This window comes from Geospiza fortis, unplaced genomic scaffold (assembly GCF_000277835.1).
Source record: "Geospiza fortis unplaced genomic scaffold, GeoFor_1.0 scaffold188, whole genome shotgun sequence".
NCBI classification, from domain to species: Eukaryota; Metazoa; Chordata; class Aves; order Passeriformes; family Thraupidae; genus Geospiza; species Geospiza fortis.
The window spans coordinates 3,875,562-3,900,957 of NW_005054337.1; the positions used below are offsets into that span (position 1 = coordinate 3,875,562).

General features: G+C 49.1%; 2 protein-coding genes across 2 annotated transcripts in view; one reads left to right on the plus strand and one right to left on the minus strand.

Moving 5' to 3' along the window:
* The window catches only part of GDAP1L1 (ganglioside induced differentiation associated protein 1 like 1), a 13,526-nt gene extending 1,047 nt beyond the window's left edge, over nt 1-12,479 (plus strand). Inside the window, exons 2-6 of the mRNA XM_005422222.2 lie at nt 1,330-1,522; nt 5,817-5,990; nt 7,944-8,041; nt 8,163-8,277; nt 11,086-12,479. Coding sequence (XP_005422279.1) covers nt 1,330-1,522; nt 5,817-5,990; nt 7,944-8,041; nt 8,163-8,277; nt 11,086-11,429 — 924 coding nt within the window. The 3' untranslated portion in view covers nt 11,430-12,479. The remainder of the gene's footprint in view (nt 1-1,329; nt 1,523-5,816; nt 5,991-7,943; nt 8,042-8,162; nt 8,278-11,085) is intronic.
* A 6,762-nt stretch (nt 12,480-19,241) lies between these two features.
* FITM2 (fat storage inducing transmembrane protein 2) lies at nt 19,242-25,396 on the minus strand (the record flags this gene model as incomplete). Its single annotated transcript, XM_005422326.2, has 2 exons — nt 19,242-22,683; nt 25,311-25,396. Coding segments are annotated over 2 exons (738 nt in total), but the record flags the coding sequence as incomplete, so codon positions are not given.

Below are 25,396 nucleotides of genomic sequence, written 5' to 3' on the forward strand. Positions count from 1 at the left end.
CTTCAGCTCCTGAAAGCAGTCCAGGGAGCCTGGGGATGGATACCCCGGGTGGTACTGGATACCCCGGGCGGTACTGGATACCCTGGGTGGTACTGGCTGAGGTTTATTTATCAGCTGTGAGGAAAAGGCCAGGAGTGAGTTGCAGTTGAGGAGCCCAGGCTTTCTCTTGTTTGACTTTATAAGAAAAAATTAACTTGCCAGTCCTGTGAATAATTAATGACTAATTCCCCAGGAACTCTGAAGTACTCATAGAAAGGCTTATATATGTTAAATTGTATTTTTAGCTGCTGCTAGTTGGATGAAAACAAGTACTTTTGCCTCATTCAGTGGTTCTGGAAATCATGGCTTTCTCACATCCCCCATGGGCTTTTTTTTTTTCATGTTTGACATACTTAGTTCATAATAGTCAGGTTTTATAACCCAGAAGCCTAAAATGCCATCCCTGAGTGCATATTCAGCACCATCTCATGCACAGAGCAGAGCAGCAGGATCAGCCCTGAGGTGAGGATGGTGATGGTCCAGTCCCACTCCTGCCTCCCCCTGCCCCTCTGCAAGGCTGGACTCACCTTTCCCACCGCTGAGATGTGTGGGTGCCATCCCTGCTGTGCTGGGCAGGCCCAGGGCTGGAGGAGGGCAGGGGAAGCGGAAGGGGGAGGCAGCAGGTTGGACACAAGAGGTGTGAAGGTGCTGGGTGATGCCCTCAAGATAATGCCAGCATGGAGGAAGAGGAGGAGGAATGCTGTGCAGGGTCACAGGGGCTGCCTGGAACTTCCCACAGAGCAGAGCCTTCACTGGTAAAGGCAGAGTCCTCTCCTCAGAGTGGGACATACCTGAGTCAGCATCCAGGTCTCCTTCAGCCAGGCAGCAGCACTCACTGGGTGCACGTGTAAGGCATAACATTGCTGCAGCCCTGCTTCCTCCTCTTCCTCCTCCTTTTTTTCTTCAGGTATGTGCTGGGCCATGCTGGGATCCACAGCAGCATCACTTCCCAGCTGGAGAGCTCCTGCCTCCCTCCACCCACTGAGGGATTGGCTCTTCTCTGCCTGTCACACAGGCCACCAGGACCAGGGAGGATGGTCCATGATTCTGAGAAGACAGGATGGGTTTGGCTATCCCCTCTTTGCCAGGAAACAAATTCTTTCCTGGCTGCCTGGATTTTGCAGCTGCCCCATGGCAACAGCTGCTTGGTTTCTTGCAGGGCATGCCCGTGATCCTGGCATGTCAGGATTAAGTTTAAGGGAAAGGTTTGAGGGTGCAATGGGGTAGGGGGGACTGGAGACCAGCTCGGTGCATGGGGCTGAGCTCTTTCTCCCTGGCTTCCTGCCCCAGGTGAGGCTGGTGATCGCAGAGAAGGGGCTGCCCTGCGAGGAGAGGGACGTCAGCATGCCCCTGATGGAGCACAAGGAGCCCTGGTTCATGCGGCTCAACCTGGGCGAGGAGGTGCCCGTCATCATCCACAGGGACAACATCATCAGCGACTACAACCAGATCATCGACTACATGGAGAAGAACTTCACCGGAGGTAAGGCAAGGCTGGGCTGGGCTCTGCTTCAGAGGAAATTTGTGTCTAGTCCACATTCTGTTTGCTCAATGAACCCACTTTTTTCCTTTAACGTTTCGTCTTCACCCCAGAAAATCAACAAGCCACCAGCCCGCCCCAGACTTCTATGTTTTCCCATGAAATTGAAGAATTTCCAGCAGAAATGCCCTGCTGGAGGGCTCTGAGGGGTGTGGTAGCTAAGTTCCCCTTTTTATGACCTGGAAATCACGCTTCCAAACCAGACAATTTCTCTCAGTCCCCATGGTGCATGGTGGCATTTCACCAGAGTCCCCGCTGGGGCACAGCCCATGGGAGCACTTCTGACTTTTGGCACATCTGTGCTTTGGCCCTGGGTAATTGTAAAAAGGGGCCAAAAGGGCCTCTGCTGAGAGAAGGTGGGTGTAAGCTGTGTGCTGATGCTCCTCGCCCTGCTTCCTCCAGGATTCCTGGGCCAGGGGCCCTGCTGTCCCTGCTGCTGCTGTGCCTCAGAGGAAACAGCCTCTTTAAAGTCAAAACCAGCCAGCAGTGCTGAGGACCATGGGAGGATGATGTGACACAAACCCAGAGGAAGGGACAGCCAGGAGAGGGAAGCTCATATTCCCCTGGAGCAGGGCTGCAGGCCTGCTGAGCCTGGCACACTGGGATGCTGAGACAGAGCTCCAAGCCAGCTTTGCTCAGCAGCTGCTGTGAGCAGCCTCTCCCTGGCATCTCACACCCCTTCACCCTCATTCCCCCAGTCCTGGGGGCTGCTGGGCTGGGACACCCACCGGGCAGGCTTCAAAGCTGAGCAGGGATCTCGGGCTTTGCCATCACGATGTTCAGCCCAGCATCCATCCCCTTGCAACAGAGACATCAAAAACATCTCAAAATAGCTCCCGGAGCCAGGGCTCCCTGCCAGCTCAGCTGCTGTCCTCTCCTGGCCCCTCCACTGCGCTGCTGCTCCGTGGAGGCACAGAGCTCCCTCCCAGCGGGGCAGCAGGGATGGCTCCATCGGGAGAATCCCACACCAGCAGCATGTCCTAGGGAATGGCAGCTGCTTTCCTGCCTGGCAGCAGCCCCAGCACCAGGGGACATCAGGGGTGTGAGTCCCTGCACCACTTCAGCTGGTCTCTGCGAAGGGCAGGTGGTCTGACATATGTGACAACAGGCTGTCCCCAGCAGGAGGGGCACACAGAGCTGTCTGAGCACTGGGAAACTCCTGTCGTTGAGATCTTCCAGCCAGGTGTAGTTTCTTACCTTTTTGCTGGGAAATGGAGAGGGGAAGCTCCAGGAAAGAGGGCCCAGAGCATCAGTCCCTGCTCCATGCTCTGCTCCATCCCATCACCCAGCAGTGCAGCTGCCCAAAGCATTACCAGGATGTGGCAGTGCTGATCTGAGGGGGAATCAGCCACCTTGCAGAAATGTGTACAGTTTGAAAAGGCCTTTACAAGGTCTTTTTACTGAGCTGTGTTTTCTCCTGGGCTAAGGGCATGGCCTTTATCAGCTGCTTCCACACACTGGGGTCCAGCTATCAGTAAAGGGTAGTGTGTGGAGAAATGTTTTCTTTCCTCCCAAAATAGCAGTGAATAGTGCCAATAAGCCACATTTGAGGATGCTTCTCACTAGGACACTGCCCAGCAGTGCCCAGAAACCCAGAAACTGATCAGGGCAATATTTCTTCCAGGCAGGAGTGTCCTCCAAGGTCTGCACCCCCTTGCACAGCCACAGAGTGCATCAGCAGCCTCTATGTGCAGGCTGCTGTGGCATGTAAAGGCAAGTCAGGCCATCCCAATGAAAAACCTCCCTGGAACGTGCTGAAGGATATGGGCTGGTGGCCAGCATGCTGCTATTTCATTGTGGTTGCTCCATCTTCCTGCGGGATGGAGCAGTCCCTCTGCATGTGCTGTTCCCAGCCTCAGCCCCAGCCCTTTGGGTGCTGGCCAGGAGCCCTGTGGAAGGAGCACACAAGCTATAGGTCAGTTGTTGTTTCGCTCATCTGGTCACTTTTCTCGGGTGGAAAATCCCGACTTGGAGAGCTGGAGCCCAGGCAGTGCAGACAGGGAGCAGCCCATGGCAGGGAGGAGCCACCAAAACCTCCCTTTGCTCAGGGGACAGTGACACTGATGCCTATCAGTGGGAACAACTCTGTGGAGCCTTCCAGCAGGGACAGTCGGGGTCCGAGCCATGAGATTTCCAGTACAGGAGGTACCAAAATTTGCCTGGTTCTCATCCAGCCATGGGCACCAGCAGGCAGGATAAAGGCAAGGCCAGCTCCTGCCACCAGCAGCAGGGCTGGGCAGAGCACAGCTGTCCCTTCAGGCCCTGAAACAAGGGGCTGCCCTGCTCACATCTGCTAAAACCCTTCCAACATGACCCAACTCAAGTGGGGACACCGGAACGTGGAGAGCCCAGTGCTGCTGACAGGATGTGGGCAAGAGTCAGAGTCCTGGTGGTGGATTTACTCACTGCCTGTAGACACTATAAACATTTATGATCCCTTAAAAAAATGGCAGAGTTGAAAATCTTGGGGGAGACAAGAGCAATGTTTTGCTTCTTCTGGTGTCACCTGCCATGTATTTTGGGCTGACAGTGTAATAAAAGGCACGATGCACACCACCATCCATAGAAAGTGAATAAACCCAACAAGGCAGGGAGGAGCAGAGCCAGCCAGGGCAAGGAATGTTCCTGCAGCTGAGACACTGGCTGAGCATGGAGGGAAGATGCACTGGGCTTCTTTGGTCATCTACTCTGATTGCCATTTTGGGGATTTTCAAGGAAGCCCAGCAGAATGAGGTACCTCACTGCCACTGGAGTAAAGAATATGTAACTCAGGAGATCCTAAACTTAAATCCTCATCTTTTAGCTCTTTTCTGCAGACCAGGAAGATTTTCCTCCCATTCTAAGAGACAAGAAATTAGAGTGTGGACATCAGGGCTGGCTGCACTGACCCCAGGGAACGCCAGGGCTGTGTGGCTGGGTGATAAATCCGTACACTGCCCTGTGATCCTGTGGGTTTGCCCATCTCGGGGCACGGGCTGGCTGCACTCCTGGCTGGGATGGGCAGCAGGGAGGGCGAGGGCAGAGCTGACAGATTTGAGTGAAAGCTCTGCCCCAGGCAGCCCTGCTGTCTCAGCAGGATTGCTCCCTGCTGTTCAGAGCTGGCTGAGGAGCTGCTAAGGAGCGCTTGAGCCCTCCCAGGTGCCGCTGATTTGTGGAAGCAAAACAAACTCCACAACTTTTGTGAAAGTTGTAAAGCTGGTATGTTTATTACAGAGCTATGTTTGTTACAGAGCTGGACACATGTGGGGACTGCTCCCTTCAAAATATATGTGTACCTCTGGGAACTCTAGATCCTTTTTTATCTCTCTCTCTCAAATACATATGCATGCCACTTCACAATAGGTTCACACATATTCATTCTACTGTTTTCATGTGACATTTGCCTCTAATTCTTCTTTATCAGAAAGAATTCCTGGGTCAGGCTGTCCCCTCTCTAACAGTCTCTCTGTCTGCCCCCCTTATCTCTGTCCTTTGGCTGAAGCAGTTTCTCCAAGCATAGGCTTTTTAGGAGAACAGGCAATCACACTAAACAGCTGTGTTTTCAAGCTACAGACTTAACTCAAAGATGTGTGGGAATCTGTAAATCAGAAAGTTTTGGGAAAGCTGCAAAAGGCAGGCCTCAGAGACAGCAGAACTGTGATTAGAGCTAAGCAGTAGCCATGAGATAGGTCAGCATGAAAATTATGTAAAAAGTAGAAAAGCAAGGACAACTAGAACAATGGTCTGCGTATTAATTGCTTGCTTGTCTAGAATAATTCCCTAAGCTACAGAAAAGTTTATCTAGCAAGATATTAGGAAGTTTTAAGCTTAATAATGGAGCTCTGTGCATTGTGTTTTAAGGCTTCTGCCTGGATGAAATATTACCTGAATATTGTTGTATTCAAAATAAGCAGGCATTGTTTCAACCCAAGGTATGTGTGCTTACAGTGGTTGGATGGAACTACTGCCAATGCGCTTTTGCTTTGTGTGATTGGTCAAAAAACTTATAAAGTGAGTTGTAACATTAAGTTCTCGGTCTGCTGCTGGGATGTGAGCTGCTGGCATTTTCCCATTGCCATAACCATGTAATGAGACTGATGCTGGAAAATAAAACAGCTCAAGGCACGTTCCCAGCAGTCCCGTCCTGTTTGTGATTTGTGCAGGGATAGATGTGCATTTCACCTAAATCAAAACTGATTTCTGCTCTGGAGAATTTCCACTGTGTCTCACTGCTAACACCCTTTCCTGGGCCGTGCAGAGAACGTGCCGCAGCTGATCCCCGAGCCGGGCAGCCTGCTGCACTCGCGGGTGCTGCAGTACCGGGAGCTGCTGGACTCGCTGCCCATGGACGCCTACACCCACGGCTGCATCCTGCACCCCGAGCTCACCACCGACTCCATGATCCCAAAGTACGCCACCACTGAGATCCGCAGTAAGTCAGTCACCTTCCCAGGGGGCTGCCCAGCTCCTCCACAGCCCACCGTGCTCCTGCTCGTCTCCCCTTCCTGCCAAAGGACAGCTGGGAAGTGGCAAAGCACAAAGAAGCACCCACAAGGTCCCCACCATGCTCAAAAAGCTCTGCCTGCAGCACCTGCACAAGTGCAATTCCCTGATCTGGGAATTGCAGGCATCCTAGAGAGACTTCCTAACTCAGGGGGTGTCCGGGTGCCCAGGCTTCTCCTCAGCTCTTTCTGGGGCACAGGAATTTGCCCCTCTCCCTCCAATAACTCTAAGGGCAAAGGCAGGAGGGAGCAGCCAGATTGAGTTGCAGGCAGGGGATGAATCGGCATAAGTCTGTGTACCTGACCTTCAAGTGCTCATGAAACATTGACGATGCTTAATATAACTCAATGGCAGGGATTGCTCCTGGAGAGAATTCCTGGCCAGAAAAGCGACCTTGTCAGGAGGGTGTTGGCAAGTCCCAGATCTCTCCCTTCAGGCTCCAGCCCCAAGCTGAGCCCATAGAAAACACTGTTCCCACCCCCATCCCTTTGGTTGCCTGGGTCCCAGATGGCCCTGCTGGGGTGGGATGCACTTGTGCACAGAGAGAAATAGGCAGTTCCTGAGGTGCAGCTTGTGGTCTGCCCTGCCTCTGCTGACACCCGTCACAGACAGCTTTCCCCATGTCACCAAGTGTCACCTCCACCCCCAGACCTTGGGCCAGAGCCCCTCCCTCCCCCAAAGGGTGTGGCTGTGATGGCTTCAGCCCCTATCTGCCTCACATCACCTCCCCAGCACCCTGCTGAGGTCTCTGAACACATCTCCTTGTCCAAACCCTGTCACTGTGGCATTTTTCCCAAGCCACAGCAGGGGTATGAGCAGGTCCATGGGCTGATGGTTCCTCCCCAGCTCATCTTCTGCCCTCAGGCAATGGCTCAGCTGCCCTGTTGCAGTGGGTGCTGAGGGAAATCAATGCTGTGGTGTCCCAAGGAGAGGGTGAACCCAGGTTCCAGGCTCTCTCAAGGGGAATGAAATCAGGATGATATCCAGGTTTCCATCTGCGTTGCAGCCCCAGGAGAGCAGGTTGGCAGCCTTAGCAAGCACAAGCTCACGGCAGAAATGGGAATTTCAGCATTTTATAGCAGTGCACAGCCTGCTGCTGGCTCCCACCCCAGCTGGCCCTGGCACCTCCTGCATCAGCACACTGGCAGAGCCAAGGCCTCCCTTGTTGGAGGGAACAAGGAGGGAAAGACAGATGGTCCCTGGCTGGAAGACATTAGCCCAACTTTGAGTAATTTATGCTATCCCTTAGGATACTCTGCCTCTAGGATTCCTTTCTTCCTTTCACTCTGCCCCTTTCCCTCCTTTAGCTCCCTTGCACAAAGCCCTTCCCATCCTCCCTGTGCCCAGAGAGGCAGAGGGGTGGGCATCTCTCCATGCTCATGATGGGCTCCACACCATGGAATTGAGGGACAGCTTCACCCAGGAGGGAGCACTCCCTCCCTGCCCCACTGCTCTGAATGTACACCCGAGTGTGGGCAGCCAGCTTGGACATCCCAGAGGCTCAGCCTGCTGGGGATGGAGCTGCAGGAGCCAGGCTGTGGGCAAACCCAGGGCTGTCCTTAACCAGCAAGCAACAGACAGAGCTTCCAGCAGCTCTACCATGAATCCAGCAGGGGAAATGAAGAGCTGAAACTCCCAGGCTGGGACTCACCACAGGGAGGGGGATTGGCCATACCTTGGAGCCAGCCCTGCTCCTTGAGATCCTTGTGTGCAGGGAGCCACACACCCTCAGATGTGGGAGCACAGCAGCAGCAAGCCATGAATTTGGCCCATTTTAGCTCTCTGGGATGCTTTCCCTTGGTGCTACAGCCATATTTTGGCTGCAGGATGAGGTGATTTGCTATCACACACTGGTCATCCCAGCCTCTCTGTCTCCCCCCAGGACATTTAGCTAATGCCACCACGGATCTGATGAAGCTGGACCATGAAGAGGAGCCACAGCTCTCTGAGCCTTACCTCTCCAAGCAGAAGAAGCTCATGGTGAGTGGGTGAAAGCCACACACATCCCTGGTGCTGGGGGAACACAGACCTGCCATGAACACCTGATGCTTTGTGTCCCTGCATCCACTTATTCCCCATCCTAACCCTGCTCTCCACCCAGGCCAAGATCCTGGAGCACGATAATGTGAACTACTTGAAGAAGATCCTTGGAGAGCTCGGGATGGTGCTCGACCAGATTGAGGCTGAGCTGGAGAAAAGGAAATTGGAGTACCAAGGTAGGCACTGGGCTGTGCTTATGGGGTGTTTTCCCACAGGAAGCTGAGGTGCAACACCAGAAACAGCCAGAAGCTTTTCACCTGATGAACAACTCCCATGGAGCAACCACTGCTGGGTCTGGGGCTGCCTCTGGGCTCTCCTGGTTTTGGGTACACTGATGTTGTTGCAGCCATGGTCTTACTGACCTCGGGCAAACCAGCCCTGCACTCCTTGCCACAGGGAATAGCAGGACCCCAGTCCTCAAGGGTGCTCTTTGGGAGCCCCAAAGTCATCTCAGGGTGATGGCAGGTGCCCTCTACCCCAGCAAGGGACTGACAGTGACTGATGCTCTGTCTGGCTTAGGAAGCAGCAGGCTGGCCCCAGCACCACGAGGAGCACTGGCTGCTGAAAGTGCAGAGATGGGGACGTGTGCCACAGCCAAGCCCTCACATCACCAGGCTGTGGCACATCCCAGAGGAGCACGGGCAGGGAAACCCAGGAATCTGAGGGGCCCTTGAGGGCAGAGCCTTTACAGAGCCTGCGTCACATGCCAGCAGGTGGGAGACAGGGACACCAGCCATCCCTGACAGCCAACAACGGCGCTGGGAGCCTGCCCTGAGCAGCCCTGGCAGTCAGGGGTGCCAGGGCACAGCTGGGCAGCCCTTGTCCTGCCATCACCCTCGGGTGGTGCCAGCCTTCCTGCTCTCTGCCTCACTGCTGGCCGGGCTCAGAGCCCCGGCCCCGGGAGGGCTGCCAGCACCAGGTGCCAGATGCAGAGCAGAGCCCAGGCACAGCTAATGAGGGGATGGTCCCACAGCTGGCCCTGCCCTGGCGAGCCCTGCGTCACTCTCAGGGCCACCCTGGAGAGCCCTCGGAGGTGCCAAGGTCAGGCCCTGCAGGGCATCGGGCTGGGCATTTACCAGAGCCCTGATGTGCTCATTGTGGCATCCTGCCTTGCCCTAATTTCCTCAAACACCCTCATTAACCACTGTGAGGGCTGGGACAGCAGAATTCAGCCTAATGAGGTGCCCTGGGAGGACATCCCAGGTGCCTGGAGCAGAGGGATCGCTGCTGCTGCTGCTGCTGTTGCCAGCACCCAGGTGCTCCAGTGCCTTCAGTCCTTGGGTGCTGCTCCTGCCCTCTGCTCCAGAGCCCCAAACTCCCACCCTGTGCCCATGGTCAGGATGTCAGCAGTGGGCAGGATCACCACTTTGGCAAGCTCCCAGGAGCTGCAGTGCAGCAGCTCTGCTCCCACACAGCCCAGGCTGCAGCAGGAGCAGGGTGGGAGGTGCTGCAGCAGCACCAGGAGACCCCAGCCACAGGCACTCCGTTCAGCTGGGACAGGCTGAGCCCAGCTGGGGCTGCTGGGCATGCAAAGGGAAGAGGTGCCTGTGCTTCCACCCCACTGGGTGCTGGGCAGGGGTGCACGGGGCTCCAGACCTCAGCAGAGGTGCAAGCCCAGAGCCAGGAGGGACAGAGGGACAGGGCTGGATCACAGCTCTCTCCCGAAGTCACCACCCTCACATGTGCTTTCTGCTCACCTGCAGCAGCTCCTGGAGTGAGGCAGCTGCCTCAGCCCTGCTCCCCTCACCGCTGAGCAGCAGCACCCACAAGGTCCCCTCCACACCCGAGAAGCTCTGGCTGCAGCACCCGCACAAGTCATTAGTCACTGAAAATATTTATTGATTAATTAGGCACAGGCAATCTGTCCACTTGGGCAGTGCCTCCAGCAGGATCTGGCAGGCTGCCAAGCAGCTACAAATGAGGGTTGCTAATTACCCATAATTGCCCCAGCCTGGTCCTGCAGGCAGCCCTGCAGCAGCAGCAGTGCCTGTCCTGGGGGGCTCTACTGGAGCCTCTCTTCCCTTTCCTGACACAATGGCCACAGCACAGTGAAGAGCCCCAGAATTAGGAATCTGGAGCAAAGCTGACTGAGGGTGGATTTTTGTGTCCCTTCTGATGTTCTTTACCTGCATCTTCTTTCATCTCCCTCAGCTCCATCCCAGCCCAGCTCCTCAGTATTGAAAGGGCACTGAGGGAGTGCTTAACAATATCCTGGCCTGAAACTGCTTTTTCCAGCCTAACAGCAGCTTGGTTTATTTTTGGATGTCTCTCTAGTGGGGTTATTTCTGGGATCACCCATTATCAGGGGTTCTCAACCCTTCAGTGTCTTTCTTCATGTCCTGCACTCACCCTGAGCTCTGTCTCCCCAAAATCCTGGCTCTTGGCACAGAGGTGCTGCCAGTTTTGGTGTCCTGGAGCAGGGTCCCTGGTACAGGAGAGAGAACAAAGGCAGAACCTCCCCAGCAGCACACATGGGAGAGCAGCCAGGCCATCCAGCAAATGGTTTTGATTCCTGAGGATTTCTCACATCCCTAAAATAGGCCAAGTTGACGTGACACTCCTGAAACAGCTCCTGGTGCTGCCAAGGGCAGACACTGCTGATCTCCTGAGCACTGACGCTGCAGAAGGGGTCACTGCACAGCATCTTCCTTCAAGGGGGGCAGAGGGCTCTTTTCCAGGCACCTCCTGGTACACGAGGATGCCATCTCCTGCTGCTCTTGACTGGGGGGAGAGGCAGCAGAGCCGCTTTGCAGCCAGTAATTTGTCTCTTCACACCAGCTATAAATCATCATCTCCTATTCCCAGCTCTTGGCACCCCCGTACTCTCCATCACAGTAGATGGGCTCTGAGCTCCTGGCCCATCAAAGAGCTGGGGAAAACCACCCCAGATCTACAAATGCTCCTGCCTATGTGGATCTTTTGAGCAAGATTTTAGGTGCCCCCCCAAGGGATTCTTACCTCTGCTCTGTGTCTTCTCTCTCCAGGGCAGAAGTGTGAACTTTGGCTCTGTGGATGCGTCTTTACTTTGGCCGATGTCCTGTTAGGAGCCACCCTGCACCGCCTCAAGTTTCTGGGACTCTCTAAGAAATACTGGGAGGATGGCAGCAGACCCAACCTACAGTCCTTCTTTGACAGGATACAGAAACGCTTCGCCTTCAGGAAAGTTTTGGGAGACATCCACACCACGCTCCTCTCTGCAGTGGTACCCAATGCCTTCAGGCTGGTCAAGCGGAAACCTCCCTCCTTCCTTGGAGCCTCCTTCCTGATGGGATCTCTGGGGGGAATGGGATATTTTGCTTATTGGTACTTAAAGAAAAAATACATCTAGTGCTGACTGCTTGGTGTTTAGTTTGGTGTCTCTGTGCTGTGTGAAATTATGATGAAGCCTCAGTAACTGTAATGAAATTTGAAGCAAGGTAATGAATAATTATATTGTTTAATGTAACATTCCATAGTCTAGAAGTAGAAACCTATACTGCAAGGAAATAAGACAACAACAACAACAACAACAAAAAAGCGTCAACTTGTAAATGCCTTTTTTAGGTTTAGATATTCAACTCCAGCCAGAGGCTCCAGGGCTCATGTGGCCAGCCCTGCCCACTGGGAAGCGGCACTGCCTCCAGCACCACCAGCTCCAGGGGGACAGACAGAATCCCAGGAGGCTTCCCAACAGCCAAGTTGACTACTGGGACTTGGATACTTGGTCCTGTACGTTTGTGTTTCCAAATTGTTCACCGGCCACATTTCACACATGCAGGTAGTGGGGACTTTCTTCTTCTAGAAGGCGTTGTGTTGTCGTGCTCGGAGCAGGGTGCAGTAGCTGGTCACAGTCAAGGTGGATTTCTGTTCTTCAAGTATTCCATTTTAAAAATTATTTTCATTAAAAGGAATATTTTTTATTGAGCTGCTCTTAGAATGTATCCACTTTCTACGTCTGGTTCTGGTGGGCTTTTTTTTAAGGGAATTTAATGTCTGTCTGTAACTGCCGCACTTTTTTCTTGAGATAAATGATTTTGACTTTCATCCTGAATTCTGGCACATGAAGGAGATTATTGTTTTAAGCCTTTTGGCTCTGTCTCTTGAGTTTTCTTTCACGGATTTGCAAAGCATCTTTCACCAACTGAGCATATTTGGACTCTGAAAAAGTACAACCATTTTCAGAACTTTTCAGCACTTTCCTGAAGGCGCTTTGGCTTTCTTCCATCGGGGGCTCTTTTCTGTCATTTCCTCGCTGTGTGTTTTCTTAGGGACACTTTGCACAGAATCACATTGATGACTTTCTTGTGCCTTTTGCATGCTGGAAAGAATAACAGGCCTCACTGCTACTCATGCTTTGGAAACTGAGATCCTCAATAAACCATATGGGAGGAGTAATGGCTTCGCATCTCTAAATGTGTTCCACATCTTACTGGTCCCAGTGCAAGGCATGTCCCAGGGCACTGGGATGTGCAGGTGGTTTGTGCTTTGCCTCATGTACTGCACTGGTATAAAACTTGCATGGAAATTATACGTATTCCTCTTCCAAGCACTAATTTCTGTCAGCACTCAGCCTGCTGGCTTTCCAGGCACTCCAGTGATCCCTGGGAGCCATGCTGTATCTCAGGGCTTGGGAACGAATGCCAAGTGTGGCTGAAATAACAGGAATTGCATTTGCCTCTGATTCAAAGGTTATCTTTATGTATTTGAAAGCAGCAAGCTTTCCCAGGACTTTTTGGTACAACCTGGCAGTCACAGAATTGGGAATAATTAGCAGGAATTACAGGGGATGAGCACATAGAGAGTGCAAAACACACCTTTATATGGTGCTTGTCATAAGGCTGGTCTCACAGGCTTCTGGAATACAACAGGCTGTGTAGCTGCAGAGGCTGTGTTATCCCTGATACCACCATGGGGTTGGGTAAGCACTTAAAATTGGTGTGTGAGAACCTAAATCCACCTGGCTCCTGCAGCTGAGGCTGCTGACTGAAACCTTGCAGATACACATTCTCCCAAATACATTCAGTATTTGCTTTGTGGAGTCGGTGACTTCAGAAGAAATAGTTGTTTTCCTTCTTCTGAAGAGGGAGGCAGGAGGGTGCCCTGAACTCCTCCCTTTTGCTGAATCTGAAAGGTGTAAGATGAACTAGGGGTCATCCTCTCTTTGGTCAATTAGCTGGTGATAAACCCCCCACCCCGAAATATTTATAAAGGTACACTAACATAAAACCCTTACCAGGATTTCACCCTTTTCCCTTTGTGGACCTTCATGCACATTCCCTGGTGATCTCCAAAAGATGATGAAATGCACACACCAGGTGCAGAAAGGAATATTAATGGGTTATAAGGCCAGGAAACCCAGGGGAACAAAAACTTCCTCCATTCCTGGGGTTTCAGCCCAAGAATGAGGTAGAAGGAAGCTGCTTTGCAAGACTGCTGCTGGTTACTTTGCTCCTTCATTTTATTTATTTTTGTACTTTAAACCACAGAAATGTAAAGTCATGGAGCAAATCGGATCTCTAAACACTGGAGAAAATAGGTGTGGGTTTTCTTTGGAGCACACTGTTAAAATGCAGCTGTTAGGAGGAAGCCAGGCAGATCCAGCAGCTGGAACAAGGCATGGGCAGGAGCTGTCACCAGAGTTGCACTGTGGGCTGCTGGGAAGCCACTGATGATGTAGTGGTGGGTTTTGTACAGGTTCTCAGCTAGAAATAGTCAATAATAAGCCTTTGTTCTGGACCAAATAAAAATAAAATATTAAAAAAAAAATGGCGCCACTCCCTGTCACTAAGCCTTGTTTTCCTGTCCTGGTAATGAAAAAGTACCAGGACTTTGCTCCAGGGAAAAGCAATTGGTGAGAGTGATAAAAGACAATTACTGTGGCAGGCAGAGGCTGGATTGATGTGTGAGATCCCTGAATGAATGTCAGAGCCCTGATCAATCCCCTTAGCCCGTGTCCATAGGCAGCCCTGGGGTGATCACAGGCTGTCATCATAAAAATTTGCTCTTGCTCTGACTGATCTCAGCCTGATCAGACCTTTCTGCTCCAGTTCCACTGCAAGGGGTGCCCACTGCATGACCTGTGCATGAGCCAGGCACTGGCCTGTTTGCTGCCCAGGGCATGTTCTGTACACAGAAACGTGAAAATGATGGCAAAACTGGTTTCTCACTCCAGGACTCTATGCTTTGCTCTCAGCAAGGTGTGGGGTAACAGCAGTGCCCAAGGGGAAAGGCTGGAAGGTGAGGCACCTCAGAGGTGCTATTTTATATTTTAGACAAGAGGGAATGGCTGCATCCTGCACCCAACACTCCTGTGTGCCTGACCCAACCCCAGCCAGGGTTCTCCCTCATTCTAGATGTATTTATTTACCCAAGCAAATTTTTATCCTTTGAAATCCCTGTGTTTTAGAGACAAATGTGCTTTGAGGCTCCTCAGTGCTTTAACATCTGTGTCTGTGCCGAGGTGTGGAACTTCTCATTATCAGAGGGATGAAAATCAGGGGCTTTCTGTCAAGTCCAAGCATCCCTGAGACGCAGCTTCATGACACAGTCTCTCCCTCCTGCCTCCCAAGCCTCTTGTTTAACAGGCTCCCAGTGGTCACATTTGCAGAGCTACAGCTTCTGAAATCTTTTTACTCCTACAGGATTTGCTCAAAAGACTCGATTATGAAAATTGAAAAAGTACATGTCATCCTTACTGCTGGCTGGCAGTGCTCTCCTTTGCTTGGCAAGGGATGGAGAAGACCTCTCCATGCAGAACAAAGGATTTCAACACCAAGCTGGCCAGAGGACAGACAACACACCACAGAGCCTCTCACAACTTGCCAAATGAATCAAGAGCTGCCTAAGAATGTCTGGTGACCATTTGGTGGCCCTGTCAGAAATTATTTGCCAAGTGCTCCTCTGTTTTCCAGTGAAAAAAACCATCCTTACCACCCAACTGCAATTTCAGAATCCAGACTAGAGGGAAGAAGAGCTGCCCCTTGCTTCCTTTCTGCTGTGAAAGTAAATGGAGGATTTCCCCACATACTACCAAAACATTAAAGCTTGTGAAAATATTTAACATCAGGCTGTGTTTGGTGGCGTTCACTGCCATCATTAGGATCAAAGCCAAAACCACCCAGACTGGATCCACAATGCAGGCAGTGACAGCAACTAAATCCCTCAGGCTGCTGAAAGCTATATGGGATTGAAATAATGTGGGATAACATGAATATAGTGTTTTGAGATGGCTAGGATAATATAAAATATGATAATATGACATTAAGAACTAAAAACGCAAAGAAACAGGAAATAATGTACAACCTAAGAGCTAACTATTGTAACCCCAAATTTGCAATTACTTGGGGCATAGCTGAGGATAAAAGGGCAATTTCTATTCACAGCAAAGATGCTCTTGCTACACAAGTCTGTGTAGAAAAGCTCCTTCTGTCATGGTGGGACAGAATAAGGTCCCCAGTTCTGCAGCAGTGCCCAGGGAAAAGTTCAGCCCCACAGGTGTGAAGGAGAGTGAAAACATCTCTGTATGCAGTGAACAGGAACAGATTTTGTGTGTCTGAAAGATTTCCCAAAGCATGGCCTCAGCAGCCAAACTGCAGATGTTTCAGACCCAGCCATTTCTACTGAAGCTAAAGTTACAAGCAGTAATAAAAACACACAGGAACTTGGATTCTCTGATAAAGCACATTCATGACAAATACATTTCCTGGTTTTCCCCTGGTGCTGATCCCCAAATGTGCCCAAAGGACATTTCACTGTCGTTGTCTTTCATTCTCCTTTTAACTGACTTTCCTCTGGAGGATTAAAGAGAGAGAAAACAGCGTGCACTGAACAGCTCTCAGTGGAAGAAGGAATGGCAGCTCTGCCATAAATAATGAGGATGAAGAATTGCTCTGTCAGAACACAGGTGTCCATCACTGCAGCAGTACCTGTGTGCTGCTGGCCAGGCTGTACCTGCAGAGAGGAGATCATTTCCATTTCCATGTCACTTTGGTGCTGAAGAGCTTCAATAAGCAAAATGTCAGCCTCCGCCCACTTCTCAGGAGCTCACAGGATTTTTTCTTCCTTTTTGTTTCCTCTGCACAATGATCTACTTTCAGGTCCTTTTTTCCTTTACCCCTCTCTGCTGTCCTACCCCTTTGCTGTCCCCTGGGCTGCCTGGTGTCACTCTCCTGTCACAGACAGCAGGCCATGTGTGACCAATCCTGTTGTCAGGAGTCCCTGGGCTCTCAGGTTCTGCATCACCTCCCCTTCCCCCTGTCTGAGGAAGAACTGCTGAAAAGGAAGGAGATGGAATCTTGCTAAAAACCTCTTAACAGCACAGATCAATGATTTCTAAAACATTCCTTTAAAAATAACACTATCCATCTCCCTACTTGCATTGCCTCCCTTCTCAGCCCTTTCCTACCAGCACCTCATCTCTCCGGCGACCTAAATCCTTTTTAGCTCCAGGCGAGTTATCCAAATAAAGCTACTTTGCAATGAGAACAGTGTAACCAGGTTTGAGGGTGCTGTGTAATGCTGCAGGCAGTTCTTGACACAGAACCAAGTATCCTGCATAGTTAAGTGCAGTTTTGCACACGCTCTTTACATCACAAGGTCATGTCACTCCACCACCAGCCTCCTGAACACTCTTCTATTTTTGCTTAGAAGCAATTTCTCTCCATTCTGTGCCCTTGGATCCAAGCACTGCACAACAGCAATAGGTCTTTCTTCCCTTGGTCACAAGAAAAAAAACCCAAACAAAATCTCTGGAAACAACAAAGAAAAATCCCCAGTAAACAAAATAAACCAAAACCCATTTTTTTTTCTCCTAACTTCCAAACTATGACAATCAAGACAAAAAATACATATATTCATAAAAACCTCAAACCTCTATTACTCCCATTCTTCTAAAAACGGAATCAGGTCAGGCTATGACAAAGCTGAGGCACCAGAGCTGTGGTCTGGAGTGACACCGTACCAAGCCCACACCAGATCTGTGCTTGCTGCCATCACCTGCAAAACCTGCAGCAGGCAGGCCCGGTGCCATTCCCAACAGCACAATCCTGCTAGGTGTGGGAACAACTATTCACACATTTGGATAAGCTTAACAGTCTCTGTGGGCTGGGCACCATCCTTATTCCCCCCTTTTTCATGGCTTTCCCCCCATAGTTGGCTGTTCTGAGCTCAGCCTGTTCAGCTGAATTCTCCTCGGTGGTGAGTGATGGTGTTCAGGCTGTCACCGACATGGTCACACCACGAGTGACCTCCCAGCACAGAACCCATGAGATGGGAAGGCTCTGCAGGCAAGGCAGGATCCAGGGGAGGCATTTCAGAAGCTGACATTTACACTGAGGATGTGCCCAGTTCCTGCTCTGAAATCAACCAGGACTGAGGGAATGCACAGCCCAGAGCTGCAAAATTAACCCGGACTGGACATGGGAAAAGGCTTTGGAGAGGTGAGGAAAAAAGTAATTGTTTGCATTTATTCTTGTTGAACATTTTCCTTTCTTCAGCCTTCACCTCCAGGGAGATCCTCAGCTCTGCCACAGATCTCCTGCCACTGCACACATTGTCAGGAAGAGCACAACAGGGAAAGGGCATTTTTCCAACTGCTGCTTTCCCGTGATATCCAACCCTCCTGAAAGGCTGGTAGAGCTCTTCCCCTACTGTTAATTTTCTGTGCCATCTTTTAGTCCCAAAGCTTTACAGAGGAGTAATTTGGCTTGTTATAAGCACATACCATTGTCTTTTGTTTTGTGATGGACGGGGGGTAGTTTAAAAATAAATAACCTTTCAGACTAAATAATACAATTATATAATTGCCTTAGATTTCATGGGCTGCACTCAATCTTGATAGCCATTTCCATGTCTGCTTTTTCAGCTTTTAAATTTTATGCTCTCATTGATTTAAGCACTCAGGGACTCTTCCCATATCCAAATTAATGATTTCCTGCTAAGCACCTGGATGAAAGTACCCTCCAGTGAAGTGAGCACTCAGTCCCCAAGAGAAGGACAAAGGTAACTCTCCTAATGCATCGAGCTCTGCTCATCACATCACCTTTTTCCTTCCCTGAGCTTGAGCACATCAGGTGCAGTTCTGCTTAAATGAATAAACCATGTGCTTTTCTCCAGGTTTCCACCAGCACAGTGACAGAGCAGTTTAACAACAGTTAAACATCGGTTAGAGTCACAACAGCCTTTTTGTGTCTAGTAATTACTTTCATCTTAAGCTTTGCAAAATACCTCAAAGAAAGGAAGGCAAAATACTGAGAGAGCACACATCCAGCAGAGGTGGAGAGCATTTATTACTAATCTGTGCTCCAGGAGGAGAGATGAAACTATGAAAAGAAATAATCCCAGGAAGCAGGTTTCTGAGCAAAAGGAGATAACACAAGGTGATCAAAGAGCTGGAGAAGGCCGATTGCAGAGAGCTGCACGGAGCTACTTTAAGTGTCCTGGTTTGAGGAACATTAAACTGCAGTGGAAAAATCAGTTACTATTTCATGAAGTGACCATTGACTTATGTTCACAACTAAAGACTGATTTCCCAAAATATTTAACATATCACAGCAGTTTCTTCCATTAAAGTGCACTCCAGGGCATAACTGGGTGTTTCTCACTTTGTCACCAATTGCCACACACCAAAACAGAAAACAGGGTTTTTTTTTTTTACAGCCACCCACAACCCAAGTTTCAGCATACACAAATAAACTGGGAAACCAGGAATATCATTTAGCACCAGTGAAGCATTCATGGATGACGTTTGCTTTAACAAACTTGGAGGAAGAATCAAACCCTGGGTTCAGGCATGTTTAAAGTCTGAACTGCTCACATGGCTCTTATGAAAGACCTCAACTTTCCTGTTTGCCTGATATCACCTGCAGTGACATCAACATTTGAAAGAGTCCCAGGTAAGTGAAGAGTGAAATGAATCCTAAGGCAGTTTCTCTTCCCACTGTGCTCTACCTGTGCCCAGCAGAGGAAAATGTTTAAGGCACCAAGAGGTGCCTGGGCCACACAGTCAGGCCAATGCTGCTCCTATGAAAGAACTGTGAAACAGGGCCCACAAAACAGCCCCAACACAGGCAATGAAAGATTAGCAGAGAGATGTTGAAATACGTCTGGTAAGATGCTGGAGACAAAAATCCCCTAGGTAATTCTGCAGACAGAAAGACAACTCTGTGAGAAAAACAGGAATACTTTAATGGAGAAAAAGAAAAAAAAATCCACCCCAACACTCGAAACAAACCAGTAATACCTGTTGACAGCTGATTTGTGCCTTTGGCACAGGATACCAAATCCAGCTGCTCCCAGCACTGTTTCTCTTTGGCTGCAAATCTGTTGTGGAGAGGCTGCAATTTTTATTTTAATGATAAAATTTGGGAGACAAAGAGAAGTCAAATAAATGAGACGGCAAATATGTGAACAAGAAATTTGCAACCTTAAGTTTCCAGATGAAGCACAAGGAAGCAGATTCCTAGTTTGGAGTAGAGTCAAAAAGCACAAATAAGGTCTGGAGCACAAAGGAACCTTCTGAGCCAAGAGCTGGCCATGGTGTCTGGGCTCTGAGAAAGACCCCAGGATTTCCAAACTCACAAGGAGTATTCCAGCCCATGGGAGCTCCCCCATACATTTCAATGGATTAGGATTCCCCTCTGCTACAATAAACCAGGCTTACAAAATGAAGTGCTTGGCGTAACAGGCACACATTGGGAAACTTGCTTTAGTCAGCCATGGCTTTTGTTTGTTTTTGTTTATTTTTAAAATCCTGACTCCTGAGAACCCATCCTCTGTTAACCCTTTCAAACAGTGCAGAATTTTCAGTGCCACTTTGATCAGACATCTCAGTAGTCACACAGACTCTGTGGGGCTGGGTGATCCAGGGATGTGGAGTACCAACAACATCTTTACAGATAGCAGGAATAGATTCTCAAAGACACAAACACTGATAAAGTTTTCAAATGTTTTTCTTTCACCGTTTAAATAAGAGAATAACCATATTCTACATAATTTCCATTAAAAAAATAATCTGCATGACACTGGTTAAAGTGGACAGAAATATCCACAGTGATTGCACAAAACATTTGTGAAAATGAACATCACTTCAGCAAGTCAGTTGGTTTAAGTAAACAGCATTTCCTGTTCCAAGGGTTTGTCTATACAGCAAAGTTACATAAAGATAACCTAAAATAGGAACTTAATGAAATTAATCATAGAACCTTCTGGGTATATAATCCTTTTTCATGGTGAATGTGGCTTGCAGCCTAGCTTAGCTCTATTGGGAGTAGGCTTAAATTACATCAAAAGAGTCTGCAAATATATTTGCATTGTTTAAACAAATTTAGTTAAACCCAATATGAGTTAATCAGTGCAATTTTCAAAGAGTCAGCTTAAAAGGCAATTTAATACAAAACCAAGAGGAGTTTGACAGAAAAGACATAACCCCGTGGACAGCTTCTTTCTGAGAGGTGAATTGCTCTTTCTAAGGACACACAACTTCCAATTGCCACCAAATTCAGTGGGAATTCCAGTGAATTTAGTTCTCCTCAGAGGCAGACCACAGCATGGAACTAACACTGCTGGAGGAATTGCAAATGCTTCCACTCTCCTGCTGGAAGACAGAGGTTGAGCTGGCAAAACGTGCCAAGATTACCTGATGGAGCATCACACCCTGTACCAGAAAAAGTCACTCTGTGGCATCAGAGGTGACCCACAGCCTTGCCCACAGCCCTTCCTGGCTGTCCTGTCATCTGTCAAACACACTTCATGTAACTGCATCATGAATGAGCCTCTATGAAATAATTAAAAGCTTTTGGAGATAAAAACTATGCTAAACATCTGACTGATAAGGTGAGCAAACCCATCTCACCTCTATTCATTATCTAATAGCAGTGTTTTGTTCAGTAGTAGGTTTACAGCCACATCAAAAGTGGCCACAGCTTTATGTGCAATCAAAATTAAATAGCTTATTGGTATTGCAAGAATAAATATTGCTTCAAGCACACTCTGCTCTGCAGCTCCCAGGATAAACAATGCATTTCACTCATTACCAAGCAGACTATTTGGGAAATAGCAGGATAAGCTAGCTCGTTCAGAACACCAGAATTCCACTGTTGTTCTAGAAGAAAGAACAAACCCAAGGAATTTGTTGTTGCAAAGTGTGTAGTGGATTAGATTTTAAAAAAATTAAAACTCCAATCCTCATACTAGACTTTTTAGCAAAACAGAAAGGAGTTTGGGTTTTTTAGTGTCTAGAATAAAATGACAAAATATTATTACATCTACCTCACCTAAGGAGAAAGTTAAGGCTTGTTTTTCCAAGAGTTTCCTTTTAGAACATGGCATGAATTGAGAGTCACAGTCTGCTTCAGACACTGCACCTCAGGTTTACTCTCTGTTGCAGAAGCAGCTATGAGGCATTTCTGGCAAGTTAGTGTTTTTAACGCTTGAGAACATGAGATGTTCCAGTTTCACAAAAGAACTGCTTTCCACAAGAATTGATATTTTTGCAATGCTTAGCAGCACTGTGATTATTAGAGCTTTCCCATAAGGCAATACAAATAGGAACATTAAAAAAAGCCTGAGGTTTGGATCATCCACAATATCTTGACATAATTCAAAAAGGAAGAGGGAGAATTAATTGAGATAAATCACACTCCTAAAGATCAAAGGCCTCTTTTAGCCTTGGGTCTGCTACTCCATTTATTAGTGAGAGAAACAGATTCAGCTCCCGATTTCTTTGCTGACAATCCCAGTTGGCAACTCCTAAACAAGAGCAGACCTCTTCCAATCCTGATTTTTTTTCTTCTCCCAGGGAAGAAGCTCGTTATCACCTGCCAACCAATGGCTAGTACAGATTTGGTTTCCTCCAACCCATCACCTTGTTCCTTACAGTGGAAATACAGTAACCATTCCTACATTCAACTACTCCAGTACTGAAAGCAAAATCCAAAACGTTTCAAACCTTATTTTATCTGCTATAGCTGTATTTCTTTGAACTCAAAGGTATATTTGGAAGAGGTAGTCCAGGAGAAAAGGGCTTTAAATACCAAAACCTGTATGTCCCATACCAAGCTGCCAGACCTATCAGCACACCGAGAATCTTTTGGCTGAAGTCATGGAAATACAGAGCAGTACAGAGGAACATGAACACCCAGATCATGGTGAGGGAACACAGGGAAACCAGCAGCACGTTGATCACCACACGCAGCTTGGAGCTGTGCTCTATGGCCAGCGCTTCCAGCACAGCCAGCTCCTCCAGGATCATCATGGCACAGTAGGAGAGCAGGAAGCAGTGCCCCGAGATGTCGAAGCCGTCCCAGACGCCGCTGTCCCGCTGGCACTCGCGCTTGGAGGCGTAGAGCCGGGGGGGCTGGCCTGGCTGGCTGGGTTTGCCCTGCAGGGAGCACTCCCCAGTGAGGTTCTCTATGTAGATGAAGAGCTCAGTGCACAAGTACCACACGGCTGTGCCCACCAGCAGGGCCCCCAGGCGCCGCAGCACCAGCAGCGCGCTCCAGGTGCGGCCGTACAGGAACTTGCTCCGGCCCAACTCGTACGTGGTGAGGGTGATGAAAGGCAGCAGCAGCCACAGAGTCCAAGCCCAGGCCACCTTCACGAAGTATCTGCCAGAGGAAAGGCAAAGGAGACACCAGCATGGGTGAAATGCCACGGTGGAGGAAGTGCTCAAGGTCAGTGTTCAGAACCGTCTAAATAAGAGATTTGCAGAGAGTGTCCCGATGAAGGCAGGAACGATGCATCTGACTCCATGTTCTCAGAAGGCTAATTTATTACTTTATAATACTATCATATATTAAAGAATACTATACTATACAAAAAAATACACAAAAGATAGTTACTCAATGCTAAAAAGATAATAATGAAAACTCATGACTCTTTCTGGAGTCTTGACACAGCTTGGCCCTGACTGGCCAAAGAGTCAAAACAACTCACACCAGAATCCAATGGGTAAACAATCTCCAAACACATTCCACATGAGCAAAACAGAGGAGAAGCAAATGAGATAAGAATTGTTTTCCTTTTCTCTGAGGCTTCTCAGCTTCCCAGGAGAAAAATCCTGGGTGAAGGGGTTTTTTCAGAGAATGTGAATGCCACACTTGTGCCCTCCTCCCAAAATACAGCTTAGCCACAATCTTAACCCTCTCTCCAGTACTTCTCTCAAGCCCAAAACCTGAATACTTCCTCAGCCAGGTATTCATTCCCAAGGCAGCACTGCCTTGGACCCAGAGCCCTCATGCCTTGCAGCAGACCTGCAGTTCAGTTTTGCAATCACTTTGACCCTACAAAGCAGCTCAACTCTGCCCTACTCAAAATGCAGCTGCAAAGAATGTATTTTTAGCTTGCCACCCTGACCACAGTAACCCCTTCTCTGACTCTTCCACCATCTCAATTATCCTTGCTTACAAAGCCTTTCACAACCTCAGCCTCTTAAGAGAGCCAGAAGGGCTGGCTCTTTTCCCTCATCAGCCTGTGAAGCTTTTCCTCTCTCATGTCCTTCTAAATAAATGAAGCAGCTCAATGTTGTTCCTTTATTGTCTTTTCAATCAATGAGAGCCTTCTTTCAGCATACACAGATCCTTCCATCTCTAAATTCACTCTCTGGCCTGAAAACTTTTGCTGTGATGCCCATAAAATCTTGAAGCCTGGCTGACAATGTGTTGATATCTTGTTTAACAGAAGACAGTATTGTGTTAACTCAATCTCTTTTCAAATCTTAAACTGGAGCACATGTAAGTGAATTTATTAATGAATAAAGGAGGCCACAGTCCAGGCTTGTTTCTCCTATCAGCACTTTCCAAGGTGCTTGCTTCCTATCAGCTGGTGGGAGAGGGAATTGTGCAGCCCCTTTGTTACCCAGAGCCCACTTTGAAAACAGAGACAGCGGAACTCTGCTCTGTGGCTGAGCTGTGGGCAGACACACACAGTTTAATCCTCACCTGAGCATCAAAGGCAAAGCCAAACCAGTCTGGAGTTCTGCATTCTCCTTATGACCCTAACAAACCTGTCAGGGCCTTGCCCAGGATTTTGAGGAGTACCTCATTCACTCTTTAATTTTACAGAAGTGATGCCTGTGTGGCAACTGCAGTTGCTACCATGAAACAGTAATTGGAAATAAATCCCTCATTTTATTTAAAAGCAAGAAAGGCTGCCAAGGCTACTGCTGACAAGCCAGGAGGCAAGTAATTTGCAGGGAAAAAATACTTGCTTCAGGAACTGTCAGTACAGATCACCTTCCTCTATTTAAAAAGGAGAGCTGAAATGAAATATGTTTTTACCGTAAGATCAATTTCTCTCTAAGTGTTTCCTGTCAATGCTCTTTCAATCACACTGAAAACAGTTCTTCTCCCATGTCACCAAATGACAGATTTGAATGAGTTAAGTCCAAAGCTCCCCAAGTGACAGAGGAAAACAGCCATTTTAGTTTTACTTTAGACCTGTAGCAGGACAGCACATGTGCTCCAGCCCAGCACATTGCTTCCTTCAAAATGCTCAAACTAATTTCACAGAATGACTAAGCCAGTTAGATCATTGCCCAAGTGCCAGAAAAGGATGGCAGCCACTCTGCTTTTAGGAAAGATGCTACAAGACCTATTTCCTTCAGCTGGCTTTTAGATCAGCTCAGTTACTATCACAGAATCACAGAATCTGCTGAGTTGGAAGGGACCCACAAGGGTCATGGAGTCCAACTCCTGGCCCTGCACAGGACAGCCCAAGAGTCACAGCATGTGCCTGAGAGCATTGTCAAAATACTGTCAAAATGCTGTCAAAATGTCAAAACGCTGAGCTCTGTCAGCCCTGGCGCTGTTACCACTGCCCTGGGGAGCCTGTTCCAGTGTTCAGCTATGATCCCCATGAAGAACCCTTTCCTAACACCCAGCCTAGCCCTCTGACACAGCCCCAGGCCCTGCCCTCGGGTCCTGCCACTGCCTGCCAGAGAAAGTGAAATCAGTTTACTCAAATACGAGGAATTATCTGCGAGATTAAGGAAAAAAAAAAAAAAAAAAGCTCCTTTTCCCCCCTTCCAATAAAGACTGAGCCAGAAACTCCCGGTATTCTGAAACCTTTGAGTCAGGAACAGGAAATCTCATCACCGAAGCACCAACCCCGGGCCCAGCTAGGCACTCGCGGCCAGCACCGACCCCCGGCCCCCTCCGGGCACTCTGGCCCGCTCGGTCCGCCCAGCCCGGACCCTCCCGCTCGCACCGGCCGCGACCCCCGGGCCCCTCCTCACACGTTGAGCGGGTTGCGCTTGTTCTGCAGCGGCGTGTCGGGCACCAGGTCGCTGTCCTTGAGCGCGGAGCCGAGCACGACGATGGC